Here is a 25,246-nt window from a genome sequence, read left to right as displayed (position 1 = left end):
TATCCTGTTAGAATGCTACACATGCCCCAAGCGATTTGTATTCTAGGTCAGTATTGCCCTTCATTTTATCTGTGAATATTCTAATTATTTTTAGAATAGATGAATTGGCTGGGAAGCTTGTATAAACTGGTCTTGTCCCGAGAAGCGCGTGTGCTTTTATACGATATGTCGTTTTTAAATTGTATAGCGTATAAAAATACCTAATTACAAATTGTATAGGCAGGATGATTGACGTCCATCATTAGCGTTGTTTAGAGCGTCTCTAGTTATCAAATAGATTAAGGGACTGAAAGCTTGAAACTATTGCACGTAAGTTAATTGATTGAATACGTATGCAAGCCTAGAACTCTGCAAAGGGATGTTCTCATTGAAAATGGATGTTAGACTTTGCTGTATGTTTCTCTGTGTAAAGCCGGCGCGAAAGCTGACAAACAGGAGCACCTGTTGCTGGCAATTTCAGTATCTGTTGTACTTGGTTGTGTGCAGACGGTACGAAAAATGTTAAAATAGGCTCGATGCTTTAGAAATTAACCTTGGCATAGGCAGAGCATGCGAAAGGATCGAGGAAATGGCCAGCTATAGCAACGTGAATCTGAATTATTCACAGCTAAGAGGTACGGGTTATTGTTCAAACCCAAATATGTACATTGTATCCTAAGGTTAACACGTCGTGGGAACAAGGGTAATATGCGATATTTCTGAAAAGCAGATCTCTGAAAGATAACCGAATAAAAGAGCGAAGTCTTGGCGTTACGTGAATACTTTTACGTCTCCAATGGAACGTTTTGAGTAGTTCCTACTACTTTATAGCTAACCTACTATCCCTTTCTAATATAATGAATTGAGTAGCTATTAGGCCTTAAAACAAGGCCTTTTCTAAATGGATATCGTTTTATTTCCGTGTCATAGCGGATCCTCTTACAATGATGTTCGTCTGGTTAACACAACGTACAACTTTATATGCTAATGCAAGTATAACACAAATTCTTAAAGGTACTGGACAGTTTATTTTTAGAAAATTCTAGTTTTATCAAAATCAAACTGGCTTGTGCTCATGAAAAACTAAGAATTTCTTCAATTAATAAATTCGAGCTATTGAAAATTCAATTCTACGATGATATGGGAGCTTTTCGTACTTGTATGTCTTATTAAACTTTCAACATTGCTGGTAACGCGGCACCTGGACCTTTGAACATGTTTGAATAAATATATCCTTTTTTGGTTTTACCTAACGATGTGGAACGAGTCTGGCTTTTTTCGCTTGTTATTCTTAAAGCTTTTGCACTTCTAGACAATACCAAAGCAAAGACGTGCAAATAGTATAAAATGCGTAAAACATTTTTCTTTCTTTCCTTCGATAGTGTTTTTCTTGGATTAATCTGAAGGTTTTGAGTATGATTTCATTCTATCTAGGTTCATTTTTGGAAGTGAGCGATTATAAAAATAAGTGGGTAATGCACAGAGACGCAGAAAGTCAGTAGCGATGCTTATCACCTGAAGGCGTTATATGATGGTGTGGATTCTTGCGCTACAAGACCATGCTTGTTTTGCATATAATAAATAGACATGTTTGTTTAAAAATGTCATTATTGCAGGTTCAAGCAGGTGATACTTGCTATACATTTCCGTCTCATAGTTCATCTATAAGGAACTCTGTAACGAAGGAAATCCCCGAAGGGAACGACAGTGTAGATATCGAAGTATCAGCACATAATTGTCGTGTATATATGATTTATAAATCGATTTCTAAGATGTAAACATCTGCCCCATTAACCTTCAACTCCTCGTTCCATCGCGACACTGGTCAAGACAGCCTTTTCTGCCAGCGAAAACAGCGCAGGCGATTGACTGAATTAATGGGTTGACCTGCCATATCGGCTCTATTTTGCAAGTAAGCGCTCTAGATTCGAAGGACATCAAGCGATTATCTACCAGTTGAACGCGTTAACAAGCAAACGCTATGATACGCGCTAATGATTTTTAGCTATAAGATTCTGTTAACACAATGGGCAAATTTTTACGCTGGGGCAAACTTTTGTGCAGAACTCTTGACCAAATGACCTGTGTATACCATTAGAGTACTAGAAATAATGAACGATAAATTAAACTAGCGTACATAAATTTGCATTTTGTGTATGTAAACATTATTATTCATATGCCAAATAGACGACAGGGCGCATACATTTTACAAATATAAATAGTTATGATTAGTAAATATAACAAATGGTCATTTGGTGTTGAATCTAGAACAGTATATAATAATATTTTGTTCGTACGGTTCGCCTGTTAAGTCAGCTATATATACGTACTGTAATTAGTAAAAAAAAAAAAATATATATATATATATATATATATATATATGTATTTTTTTTTGTTTATATATGTAGTAGCCATGAACGGTTCTCTGACCGCTCTATCTGTTGATATAGAATGTCGTTTGTTAGATAACGCTTTTCTGCGAGATATTCGTTTGCCAGATTGTATCACCTGATAGTCTGGATAGATAGTTTTTTCACAAAAAAAATACCGCCGGAGAATGAACTTATAAGAAAATCTATCCTATCTTATCTATTGTTTTAGTCAAGACCGGGATTTCTAAAACATGGTACAGAGACGCTTTCCCAGAGGTGTATCGATGATCGTATGGGAAAGCGATATCGCTCACTCACGCGACTCTAAGCTGCCTGTTTACACCAAAGAGTTGCTTGGTAAACAAGTGGCATTTTTCGCTTCACACCTTTGGTGAGAAATGGGGATGTGGGTAACGAGATACTTGATTTGAAAAATTGTAGAATTCCTACGGGTTCTAGCAGAAATAACACGGCTATTAAATTTGATCGCTGTCATCATACCCTTGTAACGTCTCATCAAAAGGGTAAACGATATTACTAAATTGATTGTGATACACTGTGAAATTCTAGTTGATTTCGAAGTTACGTAAAATGCTTTGACACAGATTACGTATAAAGATATGGATGATACATAATTTATCAATAATTTTTCATTAACGTTCTTCTAATAACGAAATTCTAGTCCTTCATGAGCAAGTGGGCAAGGCCTTTGCGTACAATACTGGTTGTTAATTTTTACTTGAACATTTTTTTTATCCAAGCAATTTAGGTGCCTCAAATTGGTTTTAATCAATTGATAGGTTATATATTTACTGACGCGACTATCAAAGTTTACAGCAAATATTTCACAGCTCTTCACTCCAGTTTGTTCATCCCAAAAAAGTCATATAAAAATATATTCAATAAAAGATAATCGATGTTTGATTCGACTGGAACAAACTCAAGAACGATGCTCGTGCTAAAACCGGGAAAAAAACATGTTTTTAGGAATCAGTATTAGTATCAGACGATTATTATAATTAGTATCGGACGTTATCAACTTACAAATAATGTAGAATAAAAATATTATGTATGAGTTTGTGTCAAAGTGATCTCCACGCCTTTTTTTTTTTATTGATAGGACTGTCAGGCCTTCTGTTAGGTTAAAATTAGCAAAAACCACTAAATATCGGATTTTCTGTCGGACGTTTTGCCTATTGGAGAGAATTCATTTTGAATGAAATTTGTATGTTGAAAATATTCCTGGTGTTGGAACCTTTTTAAACTATTAATATAATTTCGTTCGTTTTTGATATGTATTTTATTCTGTATTGAGCCTACAGATATTATTATAGTAGAATAGGAAACATCGGACATGTTGACCGACTAGCCAGTTTGAGAAAACACTATCTTACCAGCGGTCCCCACATGTACACAATCCTGAGAATCATGCATCGGTGGTTTAGTTAATCTCTAGAATCGTAAAATGTATGTGCGTTTCTGCAGACGGTTCAAAAACGTTCTGTTTGGATAATAAAAATCTTGCATATTTATGCATATACCAGGCTAAACAATGCCCTTCTATGAAAAAAATTTGCCCGCTCATACAATATAAATCAATAGATAATTACCACAGGACATCTACGAAAAAATTCTACCAAAAAAATGGTAATATATGTTTTAATAGATAAATAAACGGTTTTAACATCGTTTTAATAGAGGTTTGTCTCTTTATCGATACGCCGGTATCTATTATCTCTGAAGTTACAAGCCCAACTATTGTAGACTAAGTGGGTGCATCTGATTCTGAGCCGCAAATACCACTGCAGGATCCTATGAACCTGTGTCAGAGTTGTGCCTACGAATAATTTATACGTTAATTAAAAAATCGTGCACTAAATACATTTTCACTTATTAATACCGATATAGTACAATCACAATTTAGCACTATATACGTAATATATTCGGGTTAACGATCGGCTATTTAGTCTGCGACTGCAGCTGGTTTCGGAGAACGTATTGTTCAGAAATACGAAAATAATCTGTACTAACGCCGTCGCTTCCTTATAGCACTCATTCTCTCGTGGTTTCATTCCGGACGCGCGTGCTGGTCTGAGTTTCATACGCTTCCTCTTCATTTCAGAGGAAGGACGGCACGGTACAGCCGATCATCGAGTCTAGAACACCGAGTTCATCGCTGGTCGATAGTAGCTGACAGAAACCGCCTCGAAAGCTTTCCAACAGAATGTTATTGTCGCATGCCAAATGAATGAATAGTTCACTTAGGGCAGATAACAAATGAACAGCAAGATCTATGGAGGCGAACGTTGCGAAGGTGCATATTCTCAAATAAGAGGATTATTAAAGTCACTGTATTATTTGCCAAATGTTATTAGTAAATATAGGATATGATAGAATGGGGTGAAGTTGAATACTATGAAGAAGACATACATAGAATCACCAATAGTAACATGTTTGTATTAGGGAAACCTCTTGAAGGACAAGACGTATCGCCGAACTACGGAAGAGATCATAGACCTACAATATGACATCTGCGCCAAAAATACCAATTGAGTGTCTGAATTAGAAATTTTCAAATGGAATTGTAAAATTAAGCACTGTGATATCAATAGCAACGAAGATTCAATGATGGACCGGAAGTGGATACCGGTCACGATCATTGAAGTGTCTATGGGAATGATAGAAGGTGTTACCGAAAATTTTACTCTTAATATTTTTGGGATACATCTTGGCGTCAACGTAATCGCTGGCGTTAATAAAACCAAAATGATGAGGATGAATATTGAAAGAAAAGGAACACGCGTCAGAGACCAACAACGGGGTCTACGTCGTGGGGCGTGACAACACATTGTCCTCGTTTGTATTCTACAACTCATACAGAGTTTTTTCAGGCAAGTGACTAGTAGACGGCTGATCATATATTGTATTCATTACTTGGGGCCTTTTCAGATCATTCATTAGAGGAATGGACTGCAACTTAATAAATTTTCACAACCCAGGGAAGCTGAGTGACAAATAGCACATTGTCGTCTGTTGTTTGTTCGAGATTATCCATAAAAAAAAAAAAAAAAACTCTGTGACACGTTATTGCTACAGCGATCCTTTCGTGTCTTATTTGGCATCACTCGGAACCCACGTTAATCAGACTGGTGATATATTTGCAATGGAGAAGAAAATGTTATATTACAACAACAATTATTTATACTGGATGTTTGGATAGTTGCAACATATCGATGAAATTCATGTAAAATCTAGTGGTAAAAGTAGCATTATTTTTCGTAGCATTTTATCTTTTTGCTACATGTACATTTCGATCATATAACGTATTCCGAATCATAGATTTCAGATTAAAAATAGGATAATTCTATAAAGTAACTTTTGTCTTAAAATAGTACCTGTTTTTTTTAAATGAACCTTAAACTTAAAATTAAGTTAAAAGTTAAATTTCATGAATGATTTACGATTTCTTTAATACACGCTACGGTATGTACAAAAAGGAAAAAAATATTTCTTTAAAACATAATGAGCTTAATTTATCTCTCACACGGTTATATACAATACTGAACACGTTTTTGACAATTTTTGAATAAATTATTTTTAACGTTTTGGATATAGATTTAAAAACTAGTCCCATAAATTCATAGTATTTTCGTTACATACTACACCAAGTATATCTTGTGAAATGTGTAGCTTTACTGCTTTGTCTTCGGCTTCGTTTTCATAACCTTTTCTGCAATAACAATGATAATGGTATCGGTTTCTACAATATCAAAAATAGAATTCTAGAAGTTGTTTATAATGATAGATTATTATATCACCATAAATAATATAAAAATATAATGGTTATATGTGGGAAGCTTATTTCAATGATACATATAAACAAGCTATGGGTATTCTATAAAGTGTGTCAGCGTAGCTGGATCCCGTCTAACTTGAGAAGACAAGTTTGCGCATTATATATAGTAGTATAAAGCAATAAGAGCATAGTGAATTTTCTAGAATATTGTTTTAAGTTAAAAATTCAATTGAGGCATATTGCCGCATATGACGCTTGTGGCCGGCGTGTTTAAAACAATGTCGCAACAGTACTCCTAGGTGTTGAAAATGAAAAGTTTAAACATGTAACTGTCATTGCTGTGAATTATCTAATTTATTGATGAAAAAAAAAATGAAAAAAATGAAGTAAATCGCCAAATGTAGCTGCCAAACCGCTCGTTCTTTTTATTGTTATTGTAATTGGTGTTGCTTCCCAGAATCAATTAAAAAGCAATATAATTCCTGATCTATTCAATGTCCTTCTCGCTATCTTCATCCGAAGCAGCTTTGGTAGTGTTGAAGCTCTCTTCTTCTTTTCTCGTTGTTGAATCCTTAAAATCGACAAACAGTTTAGCAGATCACATGGGGCCTCTCTCTAGCCTCATTATTGACGACTATCATGATTGAATACGAAATTTTCTAAAGATAGTTTTTGGTAAATTGTATAACCACTGCGGCAGTTTTAGAAACTTGCTCTCACACATATTACGTGATCACAATCAAACTAATATACATATATATTCGAAAGTAATAATTATTCTAAAAGTTTGCTTTGTCATCCATTAATGATACGTTGGGTGTAATAGTAACTGCAAATAAATGTGGCTGTTTGAAGTTACTGTTTAGGTCCTCAAACTTCTGGCGTTCCCCTGGTTTATGGTTGATGAAAAAGTAATACAAATATGAGCCCTGATCAGTTCGATCAGAAAGATATAGAAAGCTCGTGTTACATTAGCTGATTTTTTTTTTCTTATTTGACCTCTGAAAAACGATTGAGCCGACGGCGATAATTCATGCATAGCTTCTCTCTAGTTTGATATTTGTTGAACAACTCTGCTTTGATATATTTTGTTTATCCAAGTAACCAAACGACCATTGAACGACGCTGAGTTCACATGTGACGTAACGCTGAATATATATGATCTCTATAGTAATTGACTTTGATGCGTCGTGATAGTTATTTGAGATAACGATATAGAACATTTTTCTTTTATCCTACATATATGAAACATTCACTCAAAAGTATTATTACTTAATTATATTACATAAACAAATTATTTTTTCGCCATTTTTATTTAGAAATTATTTCTGTTCAGCTCGTCGAGGTCTATTGATTAGATCCTTTACATAAAACGCAGTGTTAAATTTTCATCTATCATATGGTATTTTTCATCCGAAAACTAAAAACTGTATAAGGGTTTTGTTTGTTTCATTGATTGCGGCCAAATTGCTATCAGTAATTGCAAAATTTCTCCGAAATGTAGATCCATCTCAGCCATTACGAGTTTCCCATAGGCATATATCGTGATTCCGAAAAAAGCTACCTAAAATGACTGATTCCATAAAAGGTTCGAGCAAAATACTCCGATCAAATATAAAAATAGCTATTTCTCTTTACTGAGCTCAATAACATATTGGGGACGATGTTTAGCTAATACATTTATGAATGGGCGGTTTCGAATGATTTAGCGTCTCTTAACGCAAGTAAAGGTACATTTCCCAATTGATCGCTTAAATAAATAAAGTACCTTTTAAATATAATAGAAAAGAGAAGCGGGTGTGACACAGATATTATGATGCGAGATAATATGAATTTTCCATTTGTGTACGAAGTACAAAGTGCTATATTTTACTACTACGCTGTTTTCGAAACACAGTGATAATCATTAACTAATCTATATATTTATGTGTCGATCTAAGTTTCTTTTGGCTATGATCTATCGAGTTAACTTTCGAGACACAGGTGCACATCGATAGAAGAGCTATAGTGGTAACGCGGATCGTATTTATATTGATAAATATACATCAGTAGCACCCATGAGCGATGTAGCCAAGGATGGTTTCGTACGTCCGTAATATTGCCATAGGGAACATGTTTGTCTGCTAACATACGATAATATTCGTTTGAAATTTGGCGCTGTTTAGTACTGCGAGTCAATCATTTAAAGCAACGCTCAATGGCAGTACTGGACGTAAAACCCGAAATGGGACAACTTCTATCAACTATAAAGACGAGATCAGTGTAAAATAGATTATGCTTGTGCGAACCCTATTGATTTCTTTTGTTTATAGTCTACTTGGTAAACGCTCTATGCATCCGGGTAGCTTCAATTTAATATAGTTTCGCGATTTATCGTACGCGAGTTTATTTAGGTTCTCTAGCTAATGTTATATCATTGTGAAGATGTACGGTTAATAATTACTCACATATTTCATAACTTGGTGGATTTTCTGAATATGTATGTTGTTAAATTATTGAATGGACTATTCACCCACTTCAGCCTGACTATTGGCGCCAAAACTGTTCATCATTCTAGATTTCGGGCTTAAGATCTACTAACATAAATAATGTATTCATAGTTGTACCATTTAGTATAGTGTCGTAAAATAGATGTAAGAGATATATACAAAATCTTCTTTTAATATATATATTAGAAGAATAATAATAATAAACCTTTATCGATTGCTTTGTCGTGTTTTGAACTAATCATCAGCACCTACGCGGACAAATTTTGAAAATTTCCTTTCGGTAAGGCAGGATGCTGTACATATCTGGGCTTTCCACCAAGTGGAAGAAGATAAACTTGGTAGATTTCTAGACCTATAAAATGGCAGGGTAACATATATGAGCAGTTGCCTGGCCATTGCTATTTTCTATTTCTCTTTTATTAATTTATTGTCACTATTTGTTAACGCCTAGAATTAAAGTAACATAGCACATAAAGTCGTATATTTTTGCTATGAGCCAAGAAAGCCGCGTATCGAGACACATACTAGCATAGCTCTGTTAACTGGCTCAATTACCTTCGGAAAGGCCGAGTTACGTACAAGTCTTCGTATTCTCTGTGAAGTGCGGCGGCCATGTTTGAACACTAACAATAAAAATTCACCACACAACTAACCGCTCCGATGACATATGTAAGCACGGTACTATTTCAAATATTAACAAAGCATTCTGTTATTCAACTAATGATTCATTGAGCAATAGTAACATTTGCGCAAAGAGCAAAAATCAAATAAATAATAATAATACCCCTATTGAACCGCGAAAACGAAAAAAAAAAAAAAAGAGAACAAAATGAATTCGAATCGATGTCACTGTGCTGTCACCTTTATCTCCTTTAGTCTTCTTGTCACTTGTCAGCGTCTTGTAGGTATATAGAGTCACCAATAATGGCGCTGTTTGACAAAAGAAGAAAACACTGTGAATGGCAACTGTAAAATCGCCGTATCCTACTTCATTTATATGAGAAATATTCCTCCGTTTAGTAGATGTGTGTTTTTGGTTGGTAGTCTTAAATGTATTCCTGCAAAGTCTTCGGACGGGCCGGTTGTACAACTTACTTCTGGGCTCGTATGCCGCGGCGTCAACTTTTATTCACAGCTAATATTTAGGAATCATAACAAAAAAAAACGTTCCGACTTTATTCTCGTAAACAGAGGTGGTATTTCTTTACTCTAAGCCCAAAATGTTGATGAAAATGTGCGATTACCGCAAGACGACAGGTTTCACTTACAAAAATACCTATTCAGTTTTTAAGTGTTGTAGATAAAACAACATTATATATTTTACTGTTTCTTTACACAGCACTGCTTGTGCGTTTTAATATCCGTTATTCATCCGTTAAACATCAATTAAAACTTACTTAATAATTAAAACTCACACGTCACATAATGATAATACCTAAACGATTTGTGAGTTCATAAATACTTACAATTTGGATATTGTCGGCGCTTGATACATGACAATTCCAACACCTCATTGTCTAAGAATATATTATACTGTACAAGATTGCAGCAAGTAACTGTATAATACCGCAGGTTGTCGATTTTTACCTGTAAAAATACTATAAATTACGCACTGAGTGCGCATATTATACATTATGATTATAATGATTTTGAATGGTTATCGGAAGAAAAGGCTAACCACCGAGGCTACATAATGGACCATCTAAGACTATCTGAGATCGTCAAAAATAATCTTTTTATGAAAATTTTTAACAGGCCGTAGCGTCACAAGATGATTCTTCTAGTGTTGAACTATCGAATAGGTAGTGCTAAACCAGAGCATTAAGTTATAGACTAATAGTCGAGTAGTCAAAGCTGAGCATAGTGCCTAACATTGCAAAACCTATCCATAAGAAGGTATTTATTTTGAGGCGTCATGAAATAAGTAGCTCACATATCCGTGCTTCACACATGATATCCATCCTGGAACGTATTTCTGTTGATTAAAGCGAACGTGCAGAATCATAAACATAAACCAATCAGCCATTGTATGCGGTTTGAAAAAAAACGCTGCCACATGCCCTATTTAAGGCTACGAACATAAAAAAAACCTTAGCGATAGACTATCTTACCATTAAGCAGCCTCTAGTGCAGAGCTTTTGAAACGATGGGTCCGTTATATGCTAACTAAATGATGCTAACTCCATTAGCGCTTGACGCAGTGACGCTGATGTGGTTTGCCAGACTACAAATCGAAGATTATTAGATTATACTAGCGAAAGCCATGATTAACTCGGTATGAAAAAAAAAACTTGAATTAAAAAGAATCGTTTATTCTAGTTCTTTTATTCCGCTTGCTTGCTTTCTAGAAATGGCGACGCGCTATATTACTACTATATCCGTATATACGTTAGCTTATGTGACTATATAATCTATGAAATAATTGTCCAGTTTTTCTTAAACAAAACTCAGTTCTTCTCGTCGTGCCTTTCTGAAAAAGATAACCTTTTAAACGGAAGCCATTACCGAAACCACTTTAGTCTTTTACTTTTTTTCAATTATTTTCAATTTCTTCTAACAATTACTTTCTACCACTATGGTTTTAACATATCGTTTGAAGAACATTTATAAAGGAGATGCTGAATCGCTCTCCTCAACAGATTTATAAATTGATCGAGAAATAAAGGGATATTACTGGCACTGAAGAACATACTTCATATATTAATAATTTTAGATCTTTATGAGATATATATATCTGACGCACTGTAGTGTTCGTTGTTGAAAATAGCAAATCTTATGCGACGATTATTTGGATAGTAATCGACGCTAATGGCCAGTCACATTGCATCAGCTGCTTGAACTATGTTACAAGACTGGTTACATCACATCGCTTTCAATATGATTTATACATCATAAGTAAGTCTCAATTTGCAATTGTTAAGCTAAAAACACATTTAATGGCAATAATTATCTATGATAACACGGGCTTCAATGTTCATAATTTTCGTATATTGAAAAGTATTGTTCATTGTCCCTATGGTTAGATATAAGTCGTGCAGGAAATGTACGTACGTGTAAGTTAAGACGCCTTTGCTCTTAAGGAAAATGTATTTAGTATAAAGAAACTTAGTTGCAATAAACTACATGAACTGGGGACACATGCAAGATCCAACAGCTTACTAACTGGAGCACGTTAAGCACCATTGAAAACGTGCTAAACCGATCACATTTCTGGTTGGCATTATAATTTATCATATTAATAGAAGGAACTAGACGTTTAACTAGCCGGAGAGCCACGTCCGCCAGTAGGTCAGTGGACTGAATTTCTTTAACTTGGAACCGGAGGATTATCTTGCAAACTGAATAATAGAAAGCTTTCCCTCTCCAGGCTCTAAAATAGGTTGTGTATTCATAATACAAGTGACAAGCATAAGATATGATTTTTAATGCGCGAGTGTTTTGCGAAGCTCGTATCTAATTAATATCTTAGATGCCAAGTTGTAGGATGTAATGTTGATTCACGTATTTGCACATATTACTAGGAAATAGACGTGCAAAAACAAGCGTACCGATGACCAAGTCAGTTTTAATTTAGAAAACTGCTAACAAAGAAACCGGTAAAATTCTGCGGTACTATGATACTCTAGCGATGCTTTGTTATGTTTCTATTTTTTGGTGATGCACTCGCCCGAATCGGTGAATCGTCGTCAGCTCATTGCAAAATGAATTGAAGTCATTCTTGAGCAGTCAGCCATCCATTCTAAACTACTAATCTACACAAATAAATCCACATTGTGATTAGCGAACCACCGTACAAATTCATCCTGTTATTGAAATAATGGGTTGCGCTGACATAGGTTCAGTCGGATACTCTACTTGATACGCTAGCGACCCAAATCGAGCGAGAACGAAGCTGCCGCATTCGAAAATGCGCGCCAACTCGCTACAGTAACTATAGTCAGAGTCAAGTAGAAGTAAACTGTGTACAACGATAAGCATTGCGTGCGTGACGCAGATGTTAGAGCTTAATGACAATGGAACACAGGTGATTCGATACACAGAAACACGACAATTGCTACACGGTCACAGAACACGGTTCTGAATCAACGTAATAGTCGAAACGAGCCAATGGGCTGATAGTATAACAGAAAGGAACTACAAAGGAAAGGCTGAATGAGTACGCAAACATGGGTGCCCACACATGAAGCTGGACAGATATGGTACATATGTAGCATGACAGTCACCAGTCCCGTAATAATACTGCTTCTCCTATTTTATACTTTCGTTTGTAAATACTGATTGCACGTTGAGAGAAACATACCACACTCAGCTAGTACACATTTACTGGTTTTGCTGTCAATAACTATAATATAGACAAAATCTAATTATCTTAGATTAGCTGCAACTTTTTTCCGATAACAACTATACTTTTACATGATAAACCCTGTTGATATTAACCTTTATAGGTACAACTACGAGACGAATGATCCAAATATGAACTGTAAATCTATTTTTACCGAGCGCCGATGCCACAAACGATCGTTAACAACGGTTAAAAACCTCAACTGAAAACCGGTAAAGGAAAGAAACACCTATCGTGTAGGTTCGACAACGGTCTAGTCGATGGCCCTCTTTTCATCGAAATCTAGTTTAATCTGTCTCCGTTCGTTGCTCGATCGAACGTTTTCTTCATTTATTTGCGCACTCAAAACTATTCACAGGCATGGCGCGCAGGCAATGCGTTGAATTAGCTGAAACCAGGCCCAACTTAACGACTTCTTGTGCCACGTTTAACTGGCCGGCGCTATTTTTAGCCATCTTAAAATAATCATATCGGCTTGCGAACCTGATGAGCATATTAAGCGAATTATCACCTAAATTTAAAGAAGAATATTGGATATCACATCGAACACGTAATAAAAAATACATCATGCACAAGCCTGCATATAAGCCGGCATATATTTGTTTAGAGTTTTTAGAATTAAACAAATAAAAGCACAACCTAAACTTGGAATAGGGTGCTCAATTATATCAACAACTATGTTAATAGCCAGCAGGGCTGTAAGAATCATGAACTAGACAATGTACTAGTACTGATGTTTCAAGCAGCTTTACCTTTATAATATTCAAAATTTACGATGTAAAACATGACGATGTGTTTCAAGGTGTCACATCAGCCTTGATAACCCACGAGAAAACTGTAGTGAAAACTCGTGCGTCGTTGAAAAAACGTGACGCTTCCACCAACAGATTTGTGTTATGGCAATACCACGATAAAATTGAATCTAACAACACTCACTGCCTTTGTCATTCAACATATATCGTTTATCTAATTTTGTTATCTTTAAATTTCATCTAGTATATTCTCAGATAACCCTTAATTTCGCTAGAAGATACAAATACCGTTTATCCTAATGATGAGGTAACTCCAGCCGTAAGGATACAAAATTACTGTCCTATTATAGGCGTTATAATCCTTTTCTACGAGAGATCCGCGACACAATGCCAGCTTCTTGAACTGAATTTAACGGTCTGATAAGCATTTCGAATTTTATTTTGGGTTTGCTATCACTGACTTAGCCAGGAACTCATTTCGTATGCGCTTTAACTTGTAAAGACAATACCATCGACCATCGGAAAGAAGGGTTTACTGAAGCAATACGTATCAGCAATATTGAACGTAAAACTGAAACCATTTATTCAGACTTTACCAAAGCTCAAAGGATCTATTCATTACTGGTCTTAATGGAAAAAAGCTAGAACTGCTTTTACATCGAAGGATCGCTGTTACTGGTTGCAAATATCCTGATATCATCCTCAACGTGTATCCAAAAGCAATTTGGAACTACAACAACAAAAATAAGGAAGGAGATTCTCAAGTTCTAGCTAAGGATTATAAAAATACTGCAAACACTATCATACGGGGCTGAATTAAGGTTTCTGATATACTCAATTCATTCAGTGTGCCAAAGGTTCACCAGAAACAACGATGCTTTTTTGGAAAAAGACGTATGCCGATCATTTCGCCTGTCGGTTCAAAGCACCAACCTTATATTAATGAAAGCCTCAAGCTTTTGCTATATGCTAAACGTATGAAGACGCTGAATCAAAGAGTTGCCCTCTTATTACCAGTGTAAAGGCATGATCTCATTTCATATACGTTACAATCGTCTCTCAGAATGTTTCGATTAATTAAGAATTACTATAGCCGCGTAACCTGATAGTTGATTCTTAGCTGCATATGATATCATTCCGTAAAACGACGAAGTAGCCATAGGGGTAAGGCCAATGTTTTCAGATCATAGAACTCAGCGTAAGGCGCTGTTCTCTTGAAGGACGAGTAGGTTCGGGTCATTTCAGAAAACTGAGAGCTTCAAAGTGACTCGTCGATAACACAACATTCCTTGTCTATGATGATAATAGTAATACTAGTATTTATAATAATTAGTAGTGATTAAGTAGGAGTAATACAAATAGTGATTTTATGTTCTCGTTGGTAGTAGATCCGGTTTCAGCTTGTTTTGTAGAAGTTCTTATAACTGTGTAAACTCAGGTTTCGTACGGCTCGACCTGGGGTGCGGGTAACGTTGTTCCCAGAAATAATTCAGATCTGTTGACTGGATACGACAGAATGCGTCTATACTTTCGCTAACGAAGGTGCCTTAATATTACTTTCAATAACACTGAACCCAATTAACTATCACATTTGAACGAAGAGGACGACTTTTATAACATTCTGTTGATCCCCGCTTCAAACTATTTCGATACTAAGCCAGTCGGCTGAAAAATCTCGAAGAAGCTATACTGTCGCCTTAAAAAGATCGTGCAATCGCACCATGTGTTACTTACGAATAGAGACCTCTATACCTACTAGATAGAAAAGCACGTATTAATAAAAAGTATACAATAAAAAAACAACAATCACTGTGAAAACAGTGTGTAGACAGTGTCGTAAAGTAAATATCGATCTGCTGAGTTGCTAGTGTGTGGATTAGGACTGCTAGAAGGCTTTTAAAAACGCAGAATATGTACAGCATCTTTCTGGACGTGGAACGTTTACCTTCTCTAGAAAGAGTCACATCGCATTGGCTACCCTGCTGATGACGACCAAAAAGAAAGAGCCATGAAGACAAGTGAAGACGGCCTTTGATACCTTCTTGCGCTTTTTTCTTTGCCTTGAAGCGCGATTAGTTTATAATTCGTATACTTCTAGACTCGAGAAGATATTTACCTGGCCTCTGAATATAGGCTTGCGTAGCAGATCTAGCATGATAGTAATACGCGCACAGAAATACCGAGGCAAAACAATTCCTTCTCAACGCAAGGTATTTAAGAATAATTGATCCACAAGGACAATAGCTTTTCATAGAGGCAGGCTGTCAATAAACAATGCGACATGCTATAGTATTTTGCGAACAGAAATAAGGCTGACAGATACAACTTAATAAACAGTGGTACAAAGCAACTCAGTTTATGCGTACATGTATACGTGCTATTTGTCTAAATTGAGAAGTTGTTGGATTTGAACTCTAATTGATCCACCAAATCTGTTTCATTTCGGAAAAATAATTATAGCTTTTTTCATATTAGTGACTAGCAAACATGTTTTTCATGAGCCTGTTGCATACATAACAGGCTCATGTGGTCCTGCATACAATCACATTTGTCCACGGCTCTTTTCTATTCTTCTGAAAACGGTTAACTGTACCCGTAAAGACAGCATGTTGCCTACGCAGTCATTTGTTGACTGCTACAAGGCCGTCCTTTCCGTCCAAAACTTTACAGGATACCATCTGAAGACATATTGGACACGGTCGCATAATGAAGGCTGTGCCACCTCGGCAGTAGCACAATTAGATTGTTACTATTAGATCTGTTGCAATTATTATGAAGTTAACAGTTCACTTCGTGATCAAAAGACGCAATAGAAATGTCAAGGCAACATAGCTGATAAGATCCTTCCTCAGCTGCTGGAAAACGAACTTATACAAAAACAGCCTATTAATTTATGTAAGCACAACGCGGACCAACTAGTTGAAGACTCCTAAATATCCTGTTATTGCGTATTATAGGCATTATCCTACGTACACGGTGCCAGTTTTGAATATCTGTCCGCAAGAATGAGACTATACTCAACGATATCATATTCTGCTGTCCTTTCTCACTACCGAGACACTAGCCAAACGCGTATCAATTCAAGACTGCTACAAATAATAGCGTGACAATAAGCAGAAGGCTACTACTGGAGAATTCTACAAGGTTCTACTGACAAGCCCTTGAAGCCGCATTAATTCGCCTTAACATATAATCCTATTAGCTGCGTTTCAACAAACTTTTATTGCTGTAGATGCGTTCTTCCAGTCTATGTGCAAGTGATAAATACTTATGACATAAATTTTAGCAAGCAGGCCCAATATTAGTGATAGTCAGGTCTTTGCAAAACGTCTCTGTTTGACTAAAGTGGGTTCGAGGGTACGCATGAACCATACATATATATATTTACGGTTCTGTAATTATCCGCGTCAAAATATCTCGACACTTACCAATCCGACCTGCCAATCGAACGAGTCTAATAGGGTTGACCGCGGCTATAAATACCATGTAAATAATCATAAGCATAAAGTAATTTAATTTGTTTTGAAAATTTACGCCATCTTGACGGTGAGTTTCCGAATAGCCCGTCATTTTGAAAGCGTGTGACAAAAGTCTAGCCTGGCCCGTCATCCAGCTTGTAAACAATCGAAACGACAACGCTTAGTCTAATTTAATGGTACCGTTGCGATGTGTTGAATTTTGAACGCACATTGTAGGCAGTTACATGTGACGTCTCTGTCATTTGGATCTCCTTAGCTTGCACAAGTTTTTGCTGATTCAGGGGACGCATGGGTGCATCACGTTGTTTGCCTAGCAGCTCATCTGCTAATTGTCGAGACAAACGAACTTATGACAAAAGTTGCAGAGCCCTCGTACCAAAAACTTAGCGTGTAGCCTAAACTTTCGTTAGACAACGCCTCTGATGACTGTCGCATTTGAGTTAGCTTTTTTCGCCTTATATATGTTGTATCAAAAGTTTTTTTTTGTCTATTATATGCGTCACACATCCTTCTATCGTTGCTTAAACAATCATTACTATAATTAGCTTGAGTCGTCGCAGGATATAGTCGATTGCGCCTCTTACTTGAGTAATAGGTATACTTTTGTGTGAGAAAGGAAAAACACTTCACACTAATATAAACGTCGCCGTGTCAACTGCAAACCACTTGTACTTAAGTGTGGCCACTGCGAAAAATGCTGATGTCTGTGTATAAAGACTAAGCTTTAGCCTGCAATCCGTATAATACAATCATCTCGTATAGAAAAAAAAAAGGGAAAAGTTACAGTTTTCGGTATAGAGCGTCACAACAAAGCTTAGTAATCTCTTTGCAATGCAATGCATTGTTATTGTGTCATTAACGGTAAGCTGACGCGCGACTCATTCGCCCGGCTGTGGCTGCTTCTAGCGCCACGCTCAGGTTATGGCAGTGAAATTGCCAAAGTAAATGATCACAAGCTCGAATAGCTCACGCAAGCTGTTCGCACGGGGTAGTTTGCTTTCCTGCCTGTCTCCATAGTCGGTAAGTAAGGCTATCGAGATACCTACCTATTTCGGTCACGCCCAGCGAGCACTAGTCCTGAACAACCTGCTGCGTAGTGAATCTACCAGCGTACCTTGGCGAACATATCGATTTCTCATAGTAACGACCCATTAGGTCGTCGGCATCATATACGCCTTAAAGTTATATTCAACTTCAGTTAAATACAACGTATATATTCTACAGAAGTCCCTCAACGCTGTGAAATTGAAAGTTGGACACGCAATCACATATACCATTACTAGGGATGAGATGAGTCCAATGGAAGGTCACGTTCATTTTCAAAGATGTTCACAAAGAAATTCAACTTTATCTCAAGTAACGATATTCTTTTAAGACGTTCCTAGTTTTATTCGTAAAGTTAGACCGAAAATATGCTTGAATTCCGAGATCATGTTTTGCGCTAAGGAACTTACAATTTTGATGTATATGGAAATTTCCGTTGTAGGCAAATAGAAAAAGCCTTCATATGTTCATACTTAAAAAACGTTACAAGCTTTTTTGGAGGCAGCCGATAAGCACAAGTGACTATATCGGGAAACAATATTCGACAGTTTTGCGAGACAATCCATGAGGACAAACAGAAGCGTATACTCCCACAACTTGAAAACGCTCTACATTCAGCTACAGTGGGTCAGTCACTTCCCAGAAATCACTTCCTGTGAATCTAGTAGGCACTGCAAAGGTCAAACGCTGGCCCATGCTCTATGCTGCCATGGAAGCGAAACAGACGAACGGGCTCCGTTAACGGGATTTACAGGTTAATCTCCTGAATAAAACAAAGTTTCATTTATTTAACACGATGGCCTCCTGACCTTTCGAACAGCTTAAAAAAGTTACTTTCTTTTTAAGAACTTTATATGTATCTCCGTGATCGCGGAAAGGATAATATGTTTACCTATTAAACTTGAATTTAAACAAAAATACGTTTTATTTTATACTAAGAGAAAACCGTTTTAGTCAGTCGAAGCAATGCCTAGTGGCTTAAAATTCATGAAATAATATAGGTATCTGTATGGCGAGTTACGTAACCTTTGAATGCTACGAGGTTACGTAACTTTCTAGACAACCCGCGTATAGATAACAGTAACCATCATCACCACAACAACAAGTCTATAAATTCCACCAGGGACTCCGCCCAGCAGCGCGTCTATGGTTGTACGCTTGGATGTTTCCTGCTATGTACCTCTGAGTCTTAATTGTTAAATCGACTCTACTAGATGATTAAGAGGGAACAATGCTCGCATTAGCGACATATTCGCGATAAGTTTTAATAATGCTCCACATTAAATTGTCCGGCGCACAGGCTGATTCGGCCGTTACTTTAACTGAAGTGATTCGTTCTATTCCGTGCTTTTATTATTGTTAGTTACTCAACCACTCAATACAACCTAAACTGTACCTCGAGTGCAGACCTTTCCGGTTGCAATTATTTTATTATATGGCATGGGAAGATAAATACCTTCGAAACTAATTTCAAGCAAATTGTAAATATCGCACACAACCGGTGCAGTCAGTTCTTAGCGAAAAGCTTCGCGTACAGTGGCTTGTTCAGTCGAGATCACATATTGTGCGATACAAAGTACAGAATGTTGTATAATGCTTTCGTTGTTGTAGCATAGATATGTCAATTCAACATATTTTAAATTTCAATAGAGATAAAGGCTGATCCTGAGGATGTAATACTCAGAAAAACATTATCAGAGGACTGACGGTAAATAGCTAGGTTCCAAGCGTCACTAGGGCAGTTTATAGTTCAGTGACGAAACAAAAATCATGCATTACGCATAGGATTCGATGCACACAGTAATCCCTCAGCTAGTCAGATATCGTTATTTAGATAACACAGGATTGTTTTGTAATAACAGAATATACCAAAAAATATCTTCATCTACAACGGCAGCATTCACCAGTGGCCTATTCTTTTTCGTATTTTATAAATCTTTGTGGTAATGAGCAATTCGAACCTTTCTCGCCTTCCACCTCAACCTTTAGCAATGCGCTGAGCTGTGAGCACTAGCTCCGTGTATAAACGCTACTGGCAATTAATATTCTTCTATTACGATGTTTTAACTCTTAAGCATAATTATTTGTAATGTGAATGAAGAACTTGACAATTTACTTTTATTTTCACAATTTTTCAACCGTGCATCTTAATTAGTTTATATCTGCAGTTTAGTCCTAACTTAATAAACTTATTATAAATAAACAGATAGACGACGTTTGTATTCTTCTAATATTAATACGCTTGATGTTTTTTAGAAGCACAAAAATGGTAGAGTACAGAAAGCCAAATGCTAGAGCAAAAAAAAAAAAAAAAAAGATGGAGGTTTCTAAAAGAAGCCCCATTTCAAATATAGGCGCTACGCTGGAGAGGGCGCGCTAGCAGCTTAGATTGTTCACATTAGGAATCACTATCACAAGCAGGGCTTTAGGGATACATTCATTTGCTGCCGTCACCAAATCCTATATAAAGGAAACGAGCGCGTCAGCTGGTTGTTATAAGGTTTGGCTTCAAGTTGACCGCGTGTGCTCTTGAAACAAACATACACTTAACGCGAAACGTAAGTTAGGTTAATTACATATTATTTAGAAAATGTTACTATATGATTAAATATACAGTCTATGTTACGAATGAGTTTCATGAGTTTTCTAGAGAAATCGTAGTTTAGCGGCTTCGATCGTTAAAATCCAATGTGTAACGGCGTGGCTTGTTGTACTCAAGAGTTTTAATGAGAAGCTTAGAAGTTTTGAGTGATTTTTGTCAAATTGTAACGATTCAGTTGCTGTTCTCATCTTTATATATCGCGAATTTTTGAAATGCGACGCTTGTCTGAGTTTGCTGTAGATGGAATTTGCCGGAAGTGCGTTGGGAGTTAAGCCCAACATTTTTGATATGCCATAAGCCAGGACTGGCGTCTCTACTAGACCGTGCTTCTGACCGCAATTAGTTTAATCGTGTAATGCTAGGCTATCCAAACTCTTTCGGTTGAACAGGGTGTTCGAAACCACATCACGCTACTAAGCGTGCTAACTATGTTGGGCGTTTCTAAATGGACGAATCGTTAGATTTACATACACCAGTACGAACCTAAATACGTAATCAATGAAGTACGCATTTACATGATGCAACAGAAAATAAGGCACGAGTTCGTATCACGTTTTCGTATCACGAGATCACGTTTAGCTATACAGCGTACAGGGCATGCGATTGCTAGCATGCGAAAGCAGTTGCATTGGTTCGTTGGGGTTGAGTCATACGCATGACGAATGCCGTCCTTTTTAGTAACATAGCTAGGAGATCTTATTTACGTATTACCCTCGACCTATCCATTGCACTTGGTAAAGAGAATATTTGCACTCAAAGGAGCCCTAAAAGAAGTCTGTTATAGAATCATATAGATGATATGATGTGATTTATACCACTGACTTGAAAGTTTCAAATAATTGAATGATTTAGCATGTTGTAAATCTTTGGTTACCTAAGACAAACCTGATGTTCCGAAGCTGCAGTGGAGCAGTGGAAAAAAATGTAACGTTGTTGACGGCCGCCGCTATCTACTATTCTTACGTCCTGAGCAACGGTATCACTTATTCGTTCACGTTGCTACTTACGTTGTTTGAATTTTCTCTCACAGTGCTGTGATTTTCTTGTGCTTATAGGGAAATGCAAATTTTTGTGAAAACTTTAACCGGAAAGACTATCACCCTTGAGGTGGAGTCTTCTGATACAATCGAAAATGTCAAGGCGAAGATTCAAGATAAGGAGGGGATTCCCCCAGACCAGCAGAGGTTAATCTTTGCTGGTAAACAGTTGGAAGACGGACGTACTCTTTCTGATTACAACATCCAGAAAGAATCGACCCTTCATCTTGTCTTGCGTCTGCGAGGTGGTATGCAGATCTTTGTAAAGACTCTCACCGGGAAAACCATCACCCTGGAGGTTGAACCTTCTGACACAATTGAGAATGTTAAGGCGAAAATCCAAGACAAAGAGGGTATCCCCCCTGATCAGCAGAGGCTAATCTTTGCCGGTAAACAACTAGAAGATGGACGTACTCTTTCAGACTACAATATCCAAAAGGAGTCCACCCTTCATCTTGTACTTCGACTTCGTGGAGGTATGCAAATTTTCGTCAAAACCCTTACTGGGAAGACCATCACCTTGGAAGTGGAGCCTTCTGATACAATTGAGAACGTAAAGGCCAAGATTCAAGACAAAGAAGGAATTCCCCCCGATCAACAGAGACTGATCTTTGCCGGAAAGCAGCTTGAAGATGGACGCACCCTTTCGGACTACAATATTCAAAAGGAGTCCACCCTCCACCTTGTCCTTCGACTTCGTGGCGGTATGCAGATTTTTGTTAAAACGCTTACCGGAAAAACGATCACTCTTGAAGTCGAGCCAAGCGATACGATTGAGAACGTTAAAGCCAAAATTCAAGACAAGGAAGGAATTCCCCCCGATCAACAAAGGTTGATTTTCGCTGGCAAACAGCTCGAGGATGGTCGCACGCTCTCCGACTACAACATTCAAAAAGAGTCTACCCTTCATCTGGTGCTGAGACTCCGAGGAGGTGATGAAGAACTTCCAAACTTCATTTAGTTGCCAGAAAGAGATTAAGGTGAGGCTCTAGAACAGGTAGAAACACATTGCTTCTCATAACACTGGAAAAAAAATGCGAAATCTGATTGTATTTTATACACATCTAGCTCAAATACTACGGAAAACGTAACACTGAAAAAAATGCGATATATGATTGTACTTTATACACATCTAGCTCAAATATTATGAAAAACGTAGTTAAAATTGACTGTGCAGATTTTGACGGATGACTTTGATAACCGTGTAAATTCAGTTGTTGTATATGTTATTATAATATATAAAATGCCCTTTCCAGGTTTTTCTTCACTCAACGGCTTGCATGACGCATGAAGACGTCCAAAAAAAATTGAAAATCAAAATCAACAGTGATGGTGTATCAGCACAAAGGAAAATTACAAGACGACGTATGAGTGAAGCTTTTTAGTTGGAAAATATTTTTGACTGGTTTTTAAGTGAATTGATAATGATCAAAAGTTTTTAAAATATCTGGCCCTAATGAAAATTATCTTTATTCTGTGTAAAATAAATCTTACGATGGGTAAAGCATCATGCACTGTCTTTTGTTAAGTTAAATTTAAGTTAGTGGTTGTTAGTTGCTAATTAGCGAACGACAGAGTACTTTGGCTTGATGCGATCATTTAGAATTACAACGACTAGCTTACTTATTTAGAATTATAACGGCTGGCCTATTTAAATCTTCGGCGCAATTTACAGTGATAACACAATCTAGCCGTGGTTCAATCGGTTTTATTCTCTATCAGTGCCGAGATGTCATCTCTTTATAAAAAAAAATGGGAGATCCCAGTGTAACTGGAATTACCTCTACTAATGTATGTGGCGCAGTCCGAGTAACCTTGTGTGAACCTATGTTACCGTAAGTAAAATGTCGTGGAGCAAAACGAATGTAGCTGTGTAGCATGTAAACAAGTAAAATTGTAATCTAGATAAGCGAAGTGCACAGGCATCACTACAATAGCACCAGAAGTAACAACAACAAAACTAAGGCGCACGGCACTTGTTAATTCGCTGCAAATATGCGTGAAAAACGGATAATGGTCATTTTCATTTGTTTCATGATTGCGATGCTTGTTGCTCTATTAAGCATGCTTCCCGCTGAGTTCCAATACTGATCCGTTCTTAATATATCATAAGCTTTGTGGCTGCGGTTCCAATTAGTGGAAAAACCTAAGGAGCGGTTTTGTATCTAACCCACCTATTCTGTGCAGTAGCATGGCATAATGCTGATTTGCAAAGTGCCGGTATGTGTGTTCTCAGTTAAGAACTTTGTAAAGCAAACGGAACTTCCCATCGGTTAGTGGATGTTGATAGCTTTTGTAGGGTGAAAGAACCTCGTAGATCGTTGAGCACTTGCACATTGCGACGCAGACAACGTAGTGAACATACTTACCTATTTGTGAAACATGCTAAGTAATGTTTTAAGATAAAGGTTTCTATTCTACATATTAATCAATAACCTACATGTATTGATTCTCATTTTATTAGAAGATTTCGTGGACCGACAAACTAATTCGAGACAAAGGTAACTATACAAGTACACTTTTTGATTTTGTTGATTAAAGCGAAAAACAATCAGTCATGCTGCGTGAAAATTCTCCCTAGCAGTTTTCTAAGTGATATTGTAGTGTTATGAATGAATACATTTATCCACCGTCACGGAGTTCAGGAAGGAAATTTTAATTCAATATGCACAATAAATTGCTTCTGTCGGTCTCCGACCATATTAGGGTTCTTACTTGCGTAATGAATAAATTACAAGTCACGATGGGGCGTTCGCGCCTATATTTTATGTGAGACATAACAAGAATGTCGTCGATTACTATTATTCTTATCGTAATTGTATACTCAATAGGCTATAAACTAACTTCACTGAAAAAAAACCCAACGAGTGCTTATGCTACTTCAGTCGTAAGTGATTTCCCATACTGCTCAAGTTTCATTTGCGCAATTCCTTTGTGCTAACTCAATGTCTTGCTAAAAAAAACTCATATTGTAAAACTATATTATAATGTCAAGCTCAGATTGTCGTATATTAACGTTCTTCAAAGGAGACTATGCGCAGTTATAGTAAGCACCATTCATATAATAGATAAATAGGTATTTGAGGTAAATGATTAATTTGACGGCAAGGGGAAAACTTCAGATTATCAGTTTGCGATTTGCCTTGACTTCCTGAATGCAAGTGACCTCTTCTTGCCGAGCCGGGTTTTGAATGGTTTATCTTGAGCCTGCAGTCGAATCTAGTACAAACGGAGCTGTGTGTCGATGTGAATTTAAAACGAACAGACATCTATCCTCGAAATATTTTTCCTATATAAAACGCAAAAATCCTCTGTGACCTCTGAAATAGCCATAGGATGTACTGTCTATTCTGA

General features: G+C 36.9%; 1 protein-coding gene and 1 long non-coding RNA gene across 7 annotated transcripts; one reads left to right on the top strand and one right to left on the bottom strand.

Moving 5' to 3' along the window:
* Positions 1 to 6,546: 6,546 nt before the first annotated feature.
* LOC111270932 (uncharacterized) lies at positions 6,547 to 17,770 on the bottom strand. Of its 6 annotated transcripts, none has more exons than XR_002686552.2 (4): positions 17,159 to 17,380; positions 10,748 to 10,860; positions 10,103 to 10,248; positions 6,547 to 6,718 (listed from the first exon to the last, which is right to left on the bottom strand). It is a non-coding gene; the product is annotated as an uncharacterized LOC111270932 (long non-coding RNA). The 6 variants fall into 6 exon arrangements; XR_015315104.1 differs by lacking the exon at positions 17,159 to 17,380 and adding an exon at positions 12,304 to 12,811; XR_002686555.2 differs by lacking the exon at positions 17,159 to 17,380 and adding an exon at positions 11,688 to 12,224 and having other exon boundaries at positions 10,103 to 10,234.
* A 2,900-nt stretch (positions 17,771 to 20,670) lies between these two features.
* On the top strand, positions 20,671 to 23,402 carry LOC111270827 (polyubiquitin-B). The gene is made up of 3 exons (XM_022851259.2): positions 20,671 to 20,811; positions 21,911 to 22,872; positions 23,149 to 23,402. Exon 2 carries the CDS (start codon positions 21,915 to 21,917, stop codon positions 22,851 to 22,853), a length of 939 nt encoding a protein of 312 aa, XP_022706994.1. The 5' UTR covers positions 20,671 to 20,811; positions 21,911 to 21,914; the 3' UTR covers positions 22,854 to 22,872; positions 23,149 to 23,402.
* Positions 23,403 to 25,246: the final 1,844 nt, after the last annotated feature.

This window comes from Varroa jacobsoni, unplaced genomic scaffold (assembly GCF_002532875.2).
Source record: "Varroa jacobsoni isolate VJ856 unplaced genomic scaffold, vjacob_1.0 scaffold_167, whole genome shotgun sequence".
Classification (NCBI taxonomy): domain Eukaryota; kingdom Metazoa; phylum Arthropoda; class Arachnida; order Mesostigmata; family Varroidae; genus Varroa; species Varroa jacobsoni.
The sequence above is the reverse complement of the archived record's forward strand: the minus strand, read 5'-3'. Positions and strand labels throughout refer to the sequence as shown.

Coding starts and splice junctions, on each gene's coding strand:
- LOC111270827 (XM_022851259.2), top strand. CDS start 21,915: ATGCAAATTTTTGTGAAAACTTTAACCGGAAAGACTATCACCCTTGAG.